The sequence below is a fragment of the Rhagoletis pomonella genome, unplaced genomic scaffold (assembly GCF_013731165.1).
Source record: "Rhagoletis pomonella isolate Grant_MI unplaced genomic scaffold, Rhpom_1.0 Rhpom_scaffold_00467, whole genome shotgun sequence".
NCBI classification, from domain to species: Eukaryota; Metazoa; Arthropoda; class Insecta; order Diptera; family Tephritidae; genus Rhagoletis; species Rhagoletis pomonella.
Genome location: NW_023459021.1, coordinates 15,051 through 34,730, shown reverse-complemented (window position 1 = coordinate 34,730; position 19,680 = coordinate 15,051). Strand labels below are relative to the sequence as shown.

Below are 19,680 nucleotides of genomic sequence, written 5' to 3'. Positions count from 1 at the left end.
AACTATAGCGAATATATTATCTACATATTTGGTAATGTATTTGATATATGTATATGTCCTTATTTCTTAGCTCGATCATGCTGTCGTCAATAATTTAGTCTAAAACAATGTCAGCTATAGTAAGCGATAAAGGGTTACCCATTGGCATGCCATACACTTGCTGGTAAAAAGTTCCATCGTAAACGAAGTAGTTGTTTTCCCTCAGACAAAATTCTAGCGCTAGCGCAGCACTTGACCAAAAACAATCACACAGCAGATTTCGCCAACGCTTGAATTTTTGACGTGGAAACAGCACTAAAAAGAGGATGACACTAGAAGGGCTACGCATACAACAAAATATATGTAAAGCGATGAATTACAAAGAAACGCGTAGGAGAAAATAAACTTTGTTTTTATTTTCAACATACCTGCCGAAAAGCTCCAAATACAAATACACAAAAATAAAAAAAAGCTTATATGTATCAAGCAAAATTACAAATTGTGGTCGTAGGAGTATTTGTGTAACAAAACTGGACAAATATCTTATTTATCAACTTTGATAAAAATGTCTTTAAACATATTATTTCTTAAGCTATATAACCGAGCTATCAATGGGCAGTCATACAAGTTCCCCCTTCTACTTGACCTTTGACGTACGTCAAAGAGAACATAGTCGGCTACATTTTGCGCACAAATATAGTAGATGATATACCAACGCATTTTATCTGATGCCAGTTCCCATTTCCAAATTAAGTTCACAAATTTTTGAATTATTTGGTGTGCCTAAAAGAATAGGTTCGTACCACCGTAAGTTTAAAATTTAGCACCACCTATTTACATATATTTGTTGTGGTATCGTCCACTAAATACATAAAATCCAAAAGCAAAAGTCTTGTCGACTTTGTTAACTGCATACGCCGGCTGCAGCATTGGAAATCAATTTAAAAAAATGGTTGAATTTATAATATTTTTAGAAAACATCGCACAAAATCTCCTAATTCATCAGACAACGAACACAATACTGAAATTGAAAAGGAAAACAATGACATAAAGATCACGTACATTGTTGCATTTTTGCGTAAACACGTAAAATTTAATAAAATTTTAAATTATCTCCCGAAACACGTTTATTAATATTTTTTATTGAAAATAAAAGGAAAGCATACATTTTGGCATTTTTGTTTTCATTATTTTACAAAATAAATAAACTTGTGTAATAAATTTTTTGCAAATGTGTTCCAAAGCTTTTTTCCAAATTGGGAGTGGAACCCTGCGTGGAGAATGAAGGAATAGGAAATCAGGTGATCTCAGCTGTTTTCAAATGTAAACAAACAAAATGGCGCTTTCCATACTTGTCAGCCTCTACAATGCATTGTAGTTCTTAACTAAATTTTCGTGATTCGCTTTTGATGTTAAATATATTTGTTTCAATAATTAGGGCTTTTTAGGAAATTTATTTTGAGCAACAACTTTAAAAAGTAATTTTGTTTACTTGTCGGGCAAGAGTATTTTTATACGATCCTTCGCTAAAAAACTTCTGTAGTAAAACTGTCCTTTTACTATTTAAAGTCAAAGAATAAGCTCCTTCAATACGGATTTCCAGCAGAAATGATCAACGTCTGGCTATAAAGAAAATCGATAATAAAAAAGCTATTGTTGTGACCTATAATTAGATAAGAATTACGTAACTATCTGAAAATCAAATATTTATAAAAAGCAAGGTGTTTTTTTTATAACATTCTGATATTCTGATCCGGTTCGGCTGGCAGCCATGACTTTGAAAACAGAACTTTGTTCAAAACTTTCATTCCTGAAAAATAATAATTTATTTTCCATATCCACCTATTTAGCTCGCTATAAGCACAAATTTGTAAAGCAGTCGCAGAAGAAAGGATTTATTAAAAATGAATTTAAAAAACTAAAATCGAAAAATGCTGATGAAGTTACAGATTCACCAAATTCTGAAACAACCAAAGGAATGAGAATGAAGAATTCTTTTTAAAAAGCTTTAGAAAAACCTAAAACTTTGGTTTGAGTTGTAAGCGCTGTTTAAACAACGATCGCGTTATGCTAGATTCTAATTGTTTCTTAAAAATATTCGAATTCGAATCTGCGGATGTTAGCTGTTAGATATTCGCATCCGCATTCGCATCCGCGGATGTCTAAAATTCCACATTCGCAACATCCTTAGTTCATATATGTCTATATCTATTTCGATTCCTTTACGCTGCTACAAATGCTAATAAATATGTATTACGAATTGATTTGAACTTGTTGGCAAACTTTTAGAAAAAACTTTAATGCAAATCTCTTACATCTAACATTTTCTATATTTTCTGTCAATATCATGCGGAAAAAATTTTGCGATATACAATTCAATTTTAAGAATAATTTGAAAGGTATATTGCGCACGATAGACGCTGAATGGCATCGAAAGGTGACGATTTGTGTTTGTAGAAGTATATTGAAGGTGTAACACGAGTATATATAACACACTCATTAACGTACATAGTATGTATGTGAGTAAATATCTAGGACTATATTTTATCAATGTTTTTAGTTTTTATTCATATTCATTTAATTTAATTTATGTCGACATGAAAATATTAAATAATTTTCAGTGATCCTTTCAAAAAATCTGTCAATCAAATTACACCTTTTCCAATACCTAACGTTTCTTAATTGCATCTATTTTAACGAAAATTTACATTCAATAAAGTAAAGAGGAATACAGTATCATTGACGGTGATGCCACATAGAGGGAATTAAATGAATCCGTTTTCGCATGTGCGCTGCAAATTTATTTAGCAGTTTACTTAACTTATGTCACCAGTGCACGTCAACCTCCTATTTCTCATTTCAGTTTTTCCCAAGGAAAATTCGCATGGCTCAAGCTATGCAAAGTGCTTGTGGATTCAGATGCATATGAAAGGCGATGACAGTGGGAAGCAGTTTACAAAAATTACTGAGCATATAACTAATTGAGTGTCACTTGATTGCGTGGATTGTACTTAACCATTCCCTGCAAAAAGCTGTGTGACTAATCTCTAAAGAGAGTATTCCGAGATTACTCTCAATCGGGTACAATTGGGCATTAATTAGTGCCAGCTAGTCTCATACGGGTGCTAATGGAGGTCAATTAGTCTCGACTCACCCCTTATGGGTATAATTGGAGATCAAATAGTCCCCAACTCATCTCTAACGGGTACTATTAACGATTTAATGATATGTACGCACTTAGTCAATGGAATTTCATGTGCGGCGTTGGTACACAGAGAGAGTATTCGCCTAACAAAACTGAGCACCCCGGTTCGAATCTCAGCTGGCTCAAATTTTTATTTTTATTTTTTAAAAGTGACTAGTCGCTTTTTATACCCTTTCGGGTATAAAGGTGAACAATTAGTCTCTTCATAGGACATGCTCGAACAAATGCGAACAGTTCATTCCATATAAAGAGATCAAAAGTGGTATTAGTCGCATGCTCCCGGAGTCGTCCCGGATTAGTCCCATTTTTTGCAGGGTTATTATCCACAAACCCCCAAACACACACACACTCGCATGCATACGTGCGTGCTCTAACCGCATATCACTTAAACAATAGCATTTATATTACGATCTTGCTGTAAGTTAATTTGAATGTATGTTTGCGTTCTTGGCATTTGCTAAATACATATTTATGTATGTCATGCTAAAAAGTTTTAATTGAAGCAATAACGTGAAGAAAGCATAATTAATTTACAACATTCGAAGCATGCACATTTTCTAAAGTATTTTCCGGGATTCATTGCTTCGTAAGAGAAAGCAATGGGTGGCGTTAATAAAAAATAAAATGTTGACATTGTCATACATCAAAACATTTTAAAAGTTTCAAGAAGATAAGATGGCAACTTTTAAACTTAGTCGTTCGTAGGTAGTTGTGTATGTTTTTAAAAACAAAAAATATCTCTGTAAAATGGCAATAAAGCAAACATTTTTTTAATACAAAGTAAGAACTGGAGGAAAAATTGCTCTTTGAACGGGATAAAGAAAATTCCACATTTTATGTGGAATGTTTCTTGCCAGATACCAATGGGGTTGCTTAAGAAGCGCTAAAGGGAAATTTTACCTGAGTAGGGCGTTCTTTTGCCGCTGGTTTACAAAGAAACGCAGCTGCTCTAACTTAAGTGGTTTGAGAAGTAGAGGTAGGTTGATAAATGTGCCGAGTTTGGTAGAAATTGATAAACCGGTTACCGATATACACATGTGTAGGCGTAAGTGGGCGGTTCGATGCCCATTTTGCAAAAATATCCCTATGTATAATTTTCTGCAAAGGGGTCATTGCACATGTCGATTCTGAGTAAATTAGATTAAATAGTTACTAATTTATCGAAGTTATATGGGAGGTGGGCAAATATTATCAAGATAAAACTTATGTCAAAATATATCGTAACCAGAACTTAATTTATAGAAACAAAAGTCTCGTGAGTTTAAATATTGCCAAACACTGCGCGCCATATTTGAATGTATTTCGATAAAAAAACCCTAGATTTCCTTAGAAGATATTGATTACGTGACAAAAAGCTAAGCCCCCGCCCCTCGCTGTGACCAAGCATGGTATTTTGTGTTTTCCTTCAATAAATAAATATTTGTGTATTTGGGACGGGCTGAAATTAAAATATGCTTTGTCCAATCTATGTTAATAAAAATGTTGTGTTCGTATGTCACGGTCGTCAAAACTCGAGAACGGCTGAACCGATTTGAATAATTTTTTTTTTGTATTGTTCGGTATAATACCAGAACCAATGATATCGCAAAAAATTGGAGGGCTGCGACCTATTTGAAAATTTTTAAACCCAATTATATTGATAAAATAAATAAGTTATTACAAAATGGCTATTAAATTAAAGAGGTTTAAGAAAGATAATTGCTGGAAATATTTTTGACGAGGGTTGCCACCTATTTGAAAATTTTAACTCAGTCAAATTGATAAAATAAATGAAATATTGCCATGTTTGTGTGAAACTAAAGAGTTTTTAAAAGGTTTACAGCAGAAAATATTTTTGAGGAGGGTTGCCACCTGTTTGAAAATTTAACTAAGTACAGTTATGTTCACAAAAATAGCAGCGCTTTACCTATACTAAAAAACCTCGAATAACTTGTGTAGTTTATGTCAATTAAAAACAATTTATTGATAAATACAAGGCAGGTAAAAGAAGAGTAATAACAGACAAAACTAGTTTCTATTCTAGTTTTACAGTGCAGTTATTGTTCAAAATATGAAGTTCAAGTTGTTCAGAAAAATAGCAGCACTGTATTTATTCATCTATTTATTAAAATATAAATTAAAATAAAAGTGGTAGTTCCAGTTGTGAGTCGTTCATTTTGTTGTTCATTTAATACTTTGTAGCATGGCCAGCGTTTTTGAAATATTACAATATGGGTATCAAATTAAAGAGGTTTAAGAAATATTACAGTTTGAAATGTTTTTGAGGAGGGTTGCCACCTATTTAAAAATTTTAAGTCAGTTAGATTGATAAAGTAAATGAAATGTTGCTATGTGGGTTTCAAACTAAAGAGTTTTAAGAAAGCTTACAGTCGAAAATATTTTAAAGGAGGGTTGCCAACTGTTAAAAAATTTAGCGCAATTTAATTGATAAACTAAATGATATATTACAATATAGATATTAAATTTAAGAGGTTTAAGAAAGAGAACTGCTGGAAATATTTTTGAGTAAAATTGCCACATCTTTGTAAATTCTAACTCAGTTATTTTGATAAAATAAATGAAATACGGTATTCGTGTATCAAACTTTAGATTTAGATTTCGGCTTACAGCTGAAAATATGTTTGGGGAGGGTTGCCACCTGTTTGAAAATTTAACTCAATTTAAATGAAATAGGTATCAAATTAATTCGAATAGGAACCGACGTTCCAGTTCTGAAAGCATCCAACTCGCGATCCGCTGGTGGTAGCAGAGGAAGAGAGATGCACTAATGCTATGGAGAGACCAAGTGGGAAAGGAATTGGCTTCACGTGGGATTTCCAATTAGTGTCAGTTGGCACAGAGAGAAACAACTGGCGTGCTTTGTCGAACTCGGCGAAATTCGCGTATGCGGTTAACAGCGCCAAATAAGAAGATGCAAATGGTAAATTCCTCTTGGATGCGCCAGGAGGAACTAGAAAAACATTCCTTATCAGATGAATTCTGGCAATGGTTCGATCAAAAATTATATTAACTTACTATTTCAATTTAAAGATTGCATTCAGCATTCGCTATCAATAATGCTCAAGGTGAACCTTTGGAAAAATGTGGTTTACCGGACGTCTCCACATGCTTGAAAATCTCGCTTGCGTTCTGCTGTTTTCTCTCGAAAGCGAGATAGAGTTTTCTTGACTGGGCATTTGACAGCATACTTTTTCATTTGTAACTAAAATGTCGCCAAACAAGAGGGTTCAAGCCTTGTAGGCTCTTAAAAGTTTGAGAAAATTAGAAAATATGCATAAAGAGATGTATACTATTTTCAAATGAAAAATGGCTGCCTCTAAATTTGTATTTGCCTCCAAAATAAACGATGTTGCTACTCTGAAGAATTCTGCGAAGTGAGAACATAGCTTTCAAACAACAAAAATGACAGTTGAAAGCAAGCGAGAGCTCGCATACCGCTCGGTATGCGAGAAAAAGCATGCTTCGTAATTTTGGCGCTCTACACGTGCGGTTTCTCGCATGCGTCGTTTAGCAAGCGAGATTTTCCAGCACGGGAAAACGGCCGGTTAGATTTAGATGCGGATTGCTTCTCAGATGTTGCGTGTTCCCGTGTCGGCTAACCGGATATGGAAAACCGATAAATATTGTGTGCACACAAGTACTTATTACAAAATCAAACTTATATGAAACGTATCGTCGCCTTAGAGTGTAAACCTGCTAACGACCAAAAAACATATTTTACTGTAGAGGCAAAAAACTAAATATATCTTTAACTCTTAGTCTAAGGGGCAAATCCTACATATAGTTTGTTAATCGCGCGACGTTATATGGCCCTAATCCAGAACGAATGAAAAAATTACGTTTTTGTGGTTTTATTGGCGAATTTCTAACTTAGCAGATTTTAGTTTTTGTATTTTCAAAATTGAAGTGGATTTAGCAGGTTTTTTGTATGAATAAAATTGTTTGTAATTTATTTTTTGTGATTACAAGCTCAATTTAAATGTTAATTAAAATAGTATTCCATATATAAAAACAATTATATATATATATATATAAATACAACAGATTTATTCTTCCGTTTATAAAACATATTTTAGTAACTATACGTGAAGTATTCCTCTCTCAAATTAATAGTACAAAGACCACATATAAGATAATTTAAGTAGGAACTGAATAATGTCAGAAAGTATGATACATATTATTCAATCATGAGGTAAATTGTTATAGTAGGCGTGGTAATCTTCAGGAAGTAATCGTTTGAAATACTGGAGATCTCGTACTTTCTGCGAGCAATCGTACGCCTACTCTCGTATAAATTCGGAGGGTGAGAAAACGGCAAGGAAACAGCTACTGGGGATTTTCTTTGCGGTACTACTTCCCATTCGTTGGAGAATCTTAGTTTGAAATGTATGTCGCCACTTGGTGTATACCGTAGGGCTCGTATATCAGTTACTTTAGCAGCATATTTGCCGCGACCGGGACGAATGCTATTAAAGAATTGAACTGTGTTAAAGCTTTTAAAGAACGTGTGACTAAGATAAGTTACGTCATATGGTTTTGGATTTTTTCTAGCTAATCTACATACTTCAATGTATTCTGCAGGAACATGGATATCTATTTTCTTTAGTGCTCGTTCGATAATGGAATGGATACAATCAGCTTCCATTTGGGTATGGCCTACTTCAAGAAACTTTTGCTCAATAATGATATTAAGTGCATTCTTTTGCAACCACGCTACAAAAGAACACTCGCTTAAATGACGAAATACACGCAAAGCAACAACACAAACTCGGCTATTTATCCGAGCTCAGCCAGATCGGTTAAAAAATACGCGACCTGAAGGCTAGTGTTGGTAAGTGGAAAAACTGCTCTATTGTGAATTGTTAATGGGAAAGTGGAGAGGGAAATTTTTGCTTCCTTTTACATGTGACTTATATTTTAAAAGAGTATATATATTACGCAAATACCTCGCATAATTACTCATTTAAATTGGTTTTTGTATCTAAATCCCGTTAAACTAATCACATTTTCTTGCCAGCTACCAACAGGGTTGCTTAAGTAGCTAAAAGGAAATTTTACCCGAGTTGAGCGTTCTTTTGTCGCTCGCTTACAAAAAAAATGCAGCTATTGTTATTTATAGTTGTGGATAACAAAGCATTAGCCATAATACTGTTTCGGGTTTGATATGTGCATTCGGTGCTATAAAAAATTACTGTAATTGGCTCCCCGGAACTATTATTTGGTACTACATTTTTTTTTATCGAATCTACCCACACGCTGGAAAACTCTTCTGCATTTAATCTTCCTTCTGTTTCGTTCCACAAGTAACAATAATTTCCTTGAGATATAAAAAATTAAAGCTTGGCTTAAACGCATAAAGTAATACTCTAAGATAGAACAATAATCGAGCGACAGAAGCACAATATGTTGGATTTAGCAGTTGAATTTGAACTGATTGTACATTAGCAGCTTTACTCATCAAACAATTTTTGACAATTATATTTTTATATTGACGTATTTTTTTGCTTGCCAACTGCGGAATCGCCTACTCCTTCGAACTGCATCAAAAGGTCAATTTGGCCAAAAAACGGATTTAGCAGGTTTACACTCTAAGCCGACGGTATGCTTTGTTTCGTTAATCGCTTCACATTCATGTAACAAAAATATGCCACAGCAAAGCGTGGCAGGGTACAGCTAGTATATAATAAAATATTTAGTACTTGCCCGAAAAACTTAAAAATTACACTGTTACAATGCTAAAGAATTTTTCTCTCCATGGACCGATTAAACAATGCAAAAACAACAAAAACAAAAGACAATAGACTACGAAAATCAGTACTGTAAATTTTGAAGAAAATTATCCTCTCTCTCTGCAAAACCGCCCCTCACCCAATTGCAAAACCGCCTATCTTACACTCAAATCATACAGGAGGGCGAAAAAACGGTTTATTCTTTGAAGGCATTGCCTTGATAGGCGGTATTTTCTCTAGCTATTATTTTACAAATCTGTTGTTTTAATAACGATTTTTATGCATAAATCTCGATGCCTGGAGTTCAGGGTTACCAAATCTCATTTTTGCCACAATGGCGATTTACGCGGTTTCGCAACTGGTCGATGGGCGGTGTTGCAAAACATCGAGGATATAAGTTTGTAAATGGTACACCCTAAACTCCCAAGGTGACTCCCGCTCGAGTGATTTCTTTAATCTGATGTTGGAGAAGATAATAAGAGCCGCAGATCTGAACCGCTCAGGCACAATACTTTACAAGAGCGTAAAATTGCTGGCGTATGCAGACGACATCGATATTATCTGCAAAACTAGGGCTACGTCTGTTCTGCCTTCTCGGGATTGGATAGAGAAGCAAAGCGAATGGGCTTGGTGGAGAACGAGGACAAAACGAAGTATCTCCTGTCATCACACGAACAGTCAGAGCATACGCATCTTGACACCCACGTCACCGTTTACAGTTACAAGTTTGAGAAAGTAGACGACTTCGTTTATTTGGGAACCAGCATTAAAACCAATAATAATGCCAGCCTTGAAATCCAACGGAGAATCGCTTCTGCCAACAAGTGCTACTTTGGGCTGAGTAGGCAATTGAGAAGTAAAGGCCTCTCTCGTCGTACAAAGATCACACTCTATCAGTCCACTCCTCATGCTTCTGCTGGTATATGGCGCAGAAGCATGGACAACGAAAACATCTGATGAAGCGGCTTTTGGAGTTTTTGAGAGAAAGATTCTGCGAAAGATTTACGGACCTTTACGCGTTGGCGATGGCGAATACCGCAGACGATTTAACGATGAGGTGTATGAGCTTTACGGCGATATAGACATAGTGCAGCGAATTAAAATTTAGCGGCTCCGCTGGCTTGGCTATGTCGTTCGAATGGACAGAAATGCTCCTGCTCTGAAAGTATTCAACTCGGAACCCGCTGGTGGTAGCAGAAGGAGAGGAAGGCCCCCACTGAGAGGGAAAGACCAGGTGAAAAGGACTTGGCTTCTCTTGGAATTTCCAATTGGCGTCACTTCGCACAGAAGAGAAATGACTGGCGTGCTGTTTTGGACTCGGCCAAAATCGCTTAGGCGGTTACAGCTCCAATAAAGAAGAAGAAGACAACTAAAACTAAAACTAAAAAAAATCAGATTTTGAGATAAATTTCGAAATTTTACCTTTGAGTCGTGAAAGTTAGATTTATTTACTCTTACTAGAAATAATACACTCAAATTCTGAAGATTATTTTCGTTTCATTTGGTATCGATTACCGTGGAATGAGCCAAAATTAAAAACATATATAAATATAAAGTAGGCGGTTTTTTATTATTCATTTAGATACTTCGTTGAGAGAACTAATAAGGAGGGCAATTCAAAATTTTCTGCCGGAAATTGGAAATTTAGTATTTTTTTAAAACATCTAAATTTTTTTTATTCTACAAAGACAAGCAGTAATTTTTAAGCAAAAAACAAAACCGACTCCAATTCTCATATACAAATTTCAGATTATCGTTAATTTCTTCATAATGCAATGATCGGATCGGACCACCTGTGAGGTATTGGCTATTTAAATATGAGATATGCAACCCTGTCTCTGTACCAAACCACCAAGATTAGTTGTGTTTAATGAGCCGCTCTAGGTTACGCCAGATTAAGATATCTCAAAAAATTGTGTTTCATGAGGATTTTTCTTGCTCTAATTTACTCTAGTTTTTGATTCATGAGCCTGCGCTAAGTGGAACCAGAGCAACTTAGAGCACGATTTTCTGCCCCAGCTTTTTTGATTGAGTAACTTAGAGCAAGCAGCCGTTTTGAGAATTTCTGCCTGAAAAGTGTTTCATGAGATTTGTGAACTGAGTTGCTTTAACTTGCTCTATTGTTTTTTTGACATCTGCTCGATTCTGCTCTAACTTGAGCTGATCTGAACATTTTTCGGTCTCATTAAACACAACTATTGATAGGTAGGTTTTTTTTTATCAATCTTGCCAAAGAAAAATCAGCTGTTCGTACTGAACGCAAACAAACAAGCAAATGCAACAACAATTTCAAGGTGCAAGTAATAGTGTTGCCACTTGTTTGGCATATTTAAATTAAGTTGATCTTAAACCCAAGGAAAGTTAAATGGCATTTAAATAACAATCCAAAATTAAAATTAAGTGCCTATTTAAATATTCATTTGGAATTGGCCCTTAGTGTGCCTTTTAGAAGATTTTGCGCAGCTCTTCAGTACTTACATAGCTGAGCATAGCACTTTTTAAAACACGGTTTACACCATTACGTTGTTCTTTGAAGAAGTCATGTAAAGGCGGAGGCCCGTTGTGGTGTGACTGCTAAAAAAAAACCCCAAGTCGTCAAATAATAAGTAAAAGTAAGAGAGAAGACAACTAATGAAGGAAGCTATTAAAATAACAATTTTACTGTAAAAATAGAATGCATTTCATAGATAAACCGGAGCATCGTTATGAAAAAGTGCTCTGTATTAAAGCTTCAAGTATTTCTTATAGAGCAATATTAAATTCTCCAATGCATAATGCCAATTATAGAAAATTTTTTGAGCGCAGGTTTTCCCATGGATTGTGATGCGCCACTATCATCAAATTACTATAAATGGGCGTATAAAGAGTGTGTCAGACGTGGCATTATTTCCAACTTTTCCATGCAATTCGAAGTCAGAATAAAAAAGAGAATTTTTATTTGTACATGCAATCACCTAAAAGGACCTTTTTTCACTTTTTCGTAATCAGTTTTAAAAATAAAATAATGTGCTGTCAAACCATTCAAGTGTTGCCGTGTAATAGGTACATCGCAATTTGTGAGAACAAATAAAATACCAGAAATGCTTGCAATTAATTATCTTTCGGAATTGGATTGTCAAGTTATCAATAAAAAATTAACAAATTGAAAACAAAGTATATTATAACCAAGAGATATAACAAACAAATAGTAACGCGGCTCACGGTTGCATTTAAGTATCGGTAAAGACTGTAAAAATTTCATTTCTTGTGTGAACAGCCAAAAAGTGTTTTTGGAAATATAAAACAATTTTCGAAAGACACTTTATTGCAAGGTGTAACTGCTTATGCAACTACTTTTTGAAATTTCTCAATTTAACAGCCTTTTTCGAAATATTTTGCATTGCCACGTCTGACAGTTCTTTAAAGCAAGTACGTGCGTATTCTTTTTCGCTTTAGCTTGCGAATACTTTACGCATTTCCATCGTCACAACCAACGATTTGTCATAATTATTTTAGATGGCATTGAACTGATGCTATGACATGGATTACCGCTATGGCGGACGTAGAGCAACAGCAAAAGCAAAGACAACAAAACAGCATCATCATTAGCTGTTGTAATATGAGTAAGAAAATTTATATTGACAATAAGAAAATCAGTTGTGTATGTACATACATAAATGGCGACGGTAACTTATAAACAGTTCGAAGCCAGCAATGTTGAGGAGTTGTTACGGTTCCTCTGCTGTTTTTTATTACTTAAATGTTGATAAATGAAGGTTTCATTAGAACACATAAAAAAGACTGCAATAGCTGACGTTTTGAAATTCATCTGCTTGTAAATCATCCTTTGTTTAAAGAACGTAATTTTCCAATATTCTCTATACAATTCGAGATAAACGACTCTAAAGTTATTTATTGAGACATTCGTTTTCATATCGGACACCAAATTTGGTGTCACACTTTCGATTGGCCTAAATTTTTTTTTATGGGTGCATACATACATGAAATAAGCTAACACGTGCTCGAGGAATTCTTTTTTGCTTTTTTCTTTGGAAATATCAAAGTTTGCATTTTTTCGTGATTCTGACTAATCATGTACTTCTTCAAATCGTTATATCTAGGGTTCTGCTCATCGTAGAGGCTTCATCTTAACGTTGTTTAAAGCTAAAGAAACGGGCTTAACATTTCTATATATAAGAAGGTCAAGATTGTCCTAAAGCTAACTTAGCTATTAACAGTGGAACTTTTTGTAGTTGATTTGCATAGTGAAGACCAGTAAATTAGGGATTTAAAATTATACCACCGTAATCCTCGTTTAATTATCTATAAAAAATGTGGTTAAAAAAATGGTAGTTTTTCAAGAATTATTTTAAAATGTTTCTCTTTATGATGAGATGTTTTTTTTCCAATACTTATGTTAAGATATATTTGGTAAGGTGTTAACATCGGATTTTGCACAAAATTAAAATTTTATTGCGACTTCCGATAGAATACCATTCAGATATAGTATTTGTATGGCAAGATATTTCTTTAAGGCTACAAACCCCTAGAAATGGGCGTGGCAATTGCAGGACTAAAATTAGCAAAACGCAGATTTTATTGCAAATTTTTTTTGATTGATCAAAATAAAAAATTGAAGCGAATCGGAGACATGACATAGTTTTTTTTTCGAAATCCGCCCGGCTTAAAAAAGAATGTCTTTATTATTGAACAAAAACTAAACATACAACTGGTTAATGCTCGCTTGCTGGAAGAATATCTTTTTCCAAAGTATGCCGAAACGGCTACCAAAAAATTAAACAAGAATGGACTCTGCAACTTTGCACTCTAAGCTAGCGATCTGTCAATTGCATCTTCTAGCAAACTAATTTTATTTTATTTTTTCAATGGTGTTATTAAGTTTTGTAGCACGATTTTGTTTTTTTATGATAAATGGAAAAGGCAACAAATAAAACTTACAAATAAATAGTTTATTATGAGCCTGCCTAAAACTATACAATAACATAAAAGTACATATCGTCACCTGAAATGCAAAATAATGTTACAACATCATCACTGAAATGGAGAAAGTCGTGCCTATTTTTAATTTTTTTTTTGTTATAAAGTGATGTGGGGAGTTGTAATTCGATGGAATTCATCATAGCAAACAAAAAGTAAATTTTGAATTTTTTATAAGTTACGACTTTTTGCATTTCAGTGACGATATACAAGTTTTACGGCCATACTATACTTCTAAGGTATAGAGAATTATACATCATTAGATATGTACTTTTATGATGATGTGCAGAGGGTTACTGAAATTTCAAATTAAATAAAATTGAAGCGTAGAAATCTTTTCAAAAGTGACACCAATACAAATATCATACATGTACATGGTTGGGGTAGAAATGTCTCCTAAATGTGTGCTTTAATAGTGATACTGAGTTAAAGAAAATATTAGGAATAAGGTTTATGTAGATTAACCGCAAAATTCTGCGCACCTGACATATAATCAACCTTGACTTAATATTTGTCAAACATTTGCGCCTAAAACTATGCCGCTAAGATTTGTCTGTATTTCACTAAATTTTTGTCAAGCGTGACAATTTGTCAAGTGCACAGAATTATGCAAGAAAGAGGGTAAAGTTGAGTATGTAGAAGAAGAAAGATAAAGGTTAAGGTTAAAATAAAAGTAAAGATGTTATGCATGGTGCTTTGTTCAACTCTTCCCCACTTAACTCACCTTACCGTTGAAACACAATGCCGTTGAATTCTTCGCCACTAATATTCGCTGTAAAAATTCAAACACACTGACGTATATGAGAATGCGCACCACCAAAGCAAACGACGAATTTCGGCCGACGACTATTCGCGACGCTGCCGGCGGCAGCTGCAAAATACGATCCATTATGGCCATATGCTAAAAATTCTCAGGTTTTTAAATCGAAATTAAAAAATAATGTATTAGTTTTTGTTAAAAATTAATAATCTTGTTGTTGGTAAAAATTTTAATTGTACCTTGCCATAAGTAGCTCAATTCGTTGTCGCCGTAGTTGTGTTTTACTTAGCGAAATTTTTGGGCGAAAGTGGCTGACGTGGCCGCTCTACTGGGCGAAAATTCGACGTTCGTGGCATTGTGTTTCAACGGAAACTCACTTCACTTCAATTCACTTCATCTTAACTCAACTCAACTCAATTCACTTCGACATGTTCACTGGCGTCGACATGACCGGAGCCTGCGGCCACAATCAACCTGGTCTAAAAGTTATGGAAACCACTAGCAATTTTTCAAAAATAGTCCACAAATGCAAGTTGATGTTGAAATCGGCCACCGAAAATCACAGAATTTTTACCAAACAAAACCCTCCTTTTGACATCGTGCTCAATACCGAAAAAAATAAAACCATAAAAGCCAGATTTTTTATTACCATTCAAAGCCGCGCGAGTGACTTAAAGTATCCGATCATCCGTTCTTCAGTCTAACCCAGAAATCCTCCTTTACGTTGTTTATACATATATGTACTTGCGAACAGGCAATGCGTTCCTCTGCTAGAGGAATAGAAATCGAAAAATCGAACTTTAATAGAATGTTTTGTCTTTTCCTGCCACCATCTTAATTTATCCTCGCCTGTCCTTTGGTTGCATTGTGCGTTAAAATGCTAAGTTGGTGAATATCGTGGTTGGCAAGCCTGCAAGCCGGTTGAAAAGATGCTGCGCAAAACCCCAGAAAGTCAATGAAGTGGAAAAATAACAGCTCAGTAAATGGGCTACGAAGACAAGCAGTCAGGCTGACTGACGGGTAGACTTTGTTGTGGCCATTCAGCAACAACATTTCACATCGAACGGTAAAAAAATAAATGAAATGAAATGAAATGAAATGAAAAAGTTTAAAGTCCTTAGAGAATTTGAATATTTGAAGGAATTGTTAGAAATTAAACGAATAAAAATATCTATATTCATATACATACATGTATACAAGCATGCAAGTTTAAACGAGCAATTAATAAATAAATCGACGAATTTAATTCGCATTTCAACTCTAAAAGCATATTTTATAACAAATAATGCTGAAATCAAGTAAACTTAGTAAAGTCATACTACCGTAATGAAACGCAGTAATCTAATTGTTAGTTGATCATTTATTAAATAAAAGGAAATTTGTTGCACTTTTTTGGTATGCAAAAGCAATTGCTGCCATGCACGTCCTTTCGGACCAAGCAATATATGTATTTACTCAAATGGATATTAACAAACAGTGCTTGCTCACAATTTTGAGAAATTAAAAGCAAAGTATACTTCGCAGCTTGATTTCGCCGGAGAATTCTTCGAAAAGTGGAAGGCGAGGAAAACATGCTTAACTCTATATTTTTCATTCGACTTAAAGCATGAGAAAAAGTATCGAATCAATGAGATAAAATGGGAGTTTACTTTATTTATTTAGCGGTTGTATTTTTATTATGATTTAAAAAAGATAAGACAAGCTCAACTATAACCAGGAAGGGTACACTCTAAAAAAAAGTGTGTAAATCTCCTACCTGCAAGGTAGGTTACTGATTTCCTACCTTATTATCCGCGAAATTACATGCTCGATTATTCAAAAGTTTGTTTAAATTTCGGACTTTTTAGAGTGTAATTTAGCTGCTGTGGTGTGCGTAAATTTCCGACGAAGGTGTATTTAAGCTACAAAATACACATCTGCTGTTTGATTTCACCCGCAGAATTGTATAAAGTCGCTAACGAAAAGGATTTTTACACACGAAAATGTGTAAACGAGAAAAATACATATTCATAGTGTAAATTTACCAAAAAATTTAAAAAATTTACAAAAATATACTCGATTTATAGTCGCATTTTTAAACAGATTTTTTAGAGTTTACCAAACAGGGGTCATCCATCTTGAAGATGATGAAAATTCTATCACTTGGAAAAACGGCAATAAAAATAAATGAATCGTAAAAGAAGAATACAAACAAGTTTATTATCTACATATTTTGAAGCATCGGCTTTCCTAAGCACTCGGTTAATTGAAAGAAAATCATAAGTTTTTGGTTAACACAAAGTTTTCGTCTTATCCAAAATTTTAGTTACAGTAAAATCAACGAAAAATTTCATTTAAAACAAATTGTTTCTTTTAAATTTAAAACGAAAATCACTGCACCAGAATAAGTGTATCAATATACATATGGACAAATCTAAAAAATAAGTACCTACAATCTCCAAAAAAAAAATTTTATTTTTAAATTTGTGAGCACACCTATGTTTTATATATCATTTTATTCGTACTCTCTTAATAAATCGATTAATATAAGTGTAATTCATTTTCATCAAGTGCTTCAAAAGTTAGACGAGGAATAAACATGAAATAAATAGAAAACAAAAGAATAAGCTGGGTTCAAATTACATTGTTCAAGTTGTAAATTTTAAGAAAAGATTTTGAAAGTTGAACTCGCTTAATTGGGCTGTTCGAAATTCAATGGCAATGGCCCCGTTTTACCGGATTGGCTCCGGTTTTCGAGATAACGGTATTTGAAACTTTGATTAAATTTTAACTATCTTATAAATAACTCCCTCAGTTTTGAAGTTATTTTACTAAAATTTTGCACATAACAGGTTTTTAATAATACCTTAATTATTCCTTAAAATTATCGAAATGGGTGCACTTTAACTTATAGCTCCAATACAACTGATTACTCAGATAGGTGTTTTTGCGCTATAACTCTAATGTCATATCTGAATAATATATTCTATGCGTGATATATGTTAAAGTGAACCTATACTAAATGTTTACCTTAATTGGAGGAGTTATACCGCAAAACAACGTCTCTGGACATTCAGTTGTATGGGAGCTAGATTTGAGAGTGAACCGATTTCGATGATTTTATGACATAGTGAAGTGAATGTTAAAATACAAGCGTGTGCAAAATTTTGGTAAAATATCTTCAAAACTTAGGGAGTTTTTTTTTTATCAAATAGTTCAAATTTAAGCAAAGTTTCAAGTACCGCTATCTCCAAAAGTGGAGAGAATCGGGCAAAACTGGGGACGCCATTGAATTTAAGAGGTTCCAATTAAGTAAGAGCAACTATCAGAACCTTTGTCGAAAAAAATTTCATTTGATACCACCCACGCAATATTTTGACTACAAGAAGGAGCATAATTAAAGGTACTAAATCGGGTTTTTTACACACTTCTAGAGACAAATTTTTTGAAGCATTTCACAAGTATGTGTAATTTTATAAGGACTAGCAGTTAAACAAAGATTTAGATCGTTTCGACGTATTTTCCAAATGTGCCTTCAATTAAGGTGTTTTTGGAATAAAAATTATGCTCAAAATCGCACAATATTTTATCTTTAAAAGTAAGTTTATTCTGAAAGCACACCTCTTGCTAAGGTATGAAATTATTCGTAATTGTTTGTAGAATACAATACATTCTAAAAAAGTTTTTAAAATTAAATGCTTCAAAACTTATATGCGATAAACGGAAAATTTTGAAAATTGTGAAATGCAGAGTTACAGACTTTGAGTTACTTGCCATTTCGTTATTTTTTAAGGCACACTTTTCTTTTTCTTAATTGCTAAATGCCGTCGAGTTAGCTCGAATAGCTTATTTTTCAGTCGAGAAATGTAATTTTGAAATTTTAAAATTACTACGGTGTATTTTTCTCAAAAACGTATGACTCAAAACATATGATTTGTAAAAATATAATTCATTTATAAACAATATATAATATAATAAAACAAAATGTCTATCATATTTGGGCGTGCACAATTTCGAGCTCACGCTCCGGCGCTGATTTGGTATGTTGTGATTTCGGTAAGCCACGTACACGTATGCAGATAGGCGATGTCTCGTGAATGCGCGCAAATAAAGTTCGCTTTTACCGGAAACATTTACAATTAATTGTGATTTTAACATATTTATACTTTTACACAAATACGCAGAAAATCCGGTCACATGGCAACGCTCAAATGGTTTGACAGCACTTTCGGAAAAAATTAAATTTAGTGTACTGTTAATTGCAAACGGTTTTTTTTTTGGTATAAAACATAGAAAATACGTGACACTGTCAGCAAAACAAAATATCAACAATCAGCAAAACTTTTCCGTAGTTTCACACTCGCACTTTATTATATTAAAATTTATCTACTGGGTTCTAAAACAACATACTAAAAATATTAAGAAAAAATCGTATTAAAAAGCTCGACATTTAGATGAAACTTTGCAGAATTTTTCTAGTTCTTGCACAAAGTTTGAAATTTGGAATGATACAGTTTTTCTTAAAGAATAAACTATATTTTCATAAAAAATTACCTAAATTAAATACTAAAAAAAAGAATTCGTCAATACGGGGCGGATTTGTAATTATTATTGGCGGGGCATACATATATATGTACATTAGACTGCATCACTCCCCATACAAAAAAAAAACGGTACTGTTTTTCCATTGGAATTATAAAATCTATTATATTTTTAGACGTCCACCAAAATATTTTGAATTTGTTTTTTGGTGATGCAGTCTAATGTACATACTTAGCAAATAGCAACTTACTGTTTTTCCTTGCGCTGCTGTCGTTTCTTCTTGAATGCCTTCTTAACACGCAGCAGCAGGAAAGCAGCGCGGTCCACGGAGAGTGTGGTGCTCTTCTTCGACGGCGGTGGAGCATCATCCATTTTATTTGCTACCTCAGTTGGGGTTACGAGGCTGGTTAGGATCGAAAGAATGGCGAATGCGATGAGGTTGGTAAGAACAGCTACGAAAAAAGTGTTCACTTTCAGCTGTGTAAGTTGGCAAAGAGTACTTGAATAAT

At 34.0% G+C, this 19,680-nt stretch overlaps 1 protein-coding gene across 1 annotated transcript in view; it reads right to left on the bottom strand.

The window, feature by feature from the left end:
* Positions 1 to 19,680, bottom strand: part of LOC118750941 — a gene marked incomplete at both ends in the record, with an annotated part of 46,204 nt that extends 26,524 nt beyond the window's left edge. Inside the window, 1 exon segment of the mRNA XM_036485693.1 lies at positions 19,422 to 19,680. Within this exon segment, the coding sequence (XP_036341586.1) occupies positions 19,422 to 19,543 (122 nt within the window).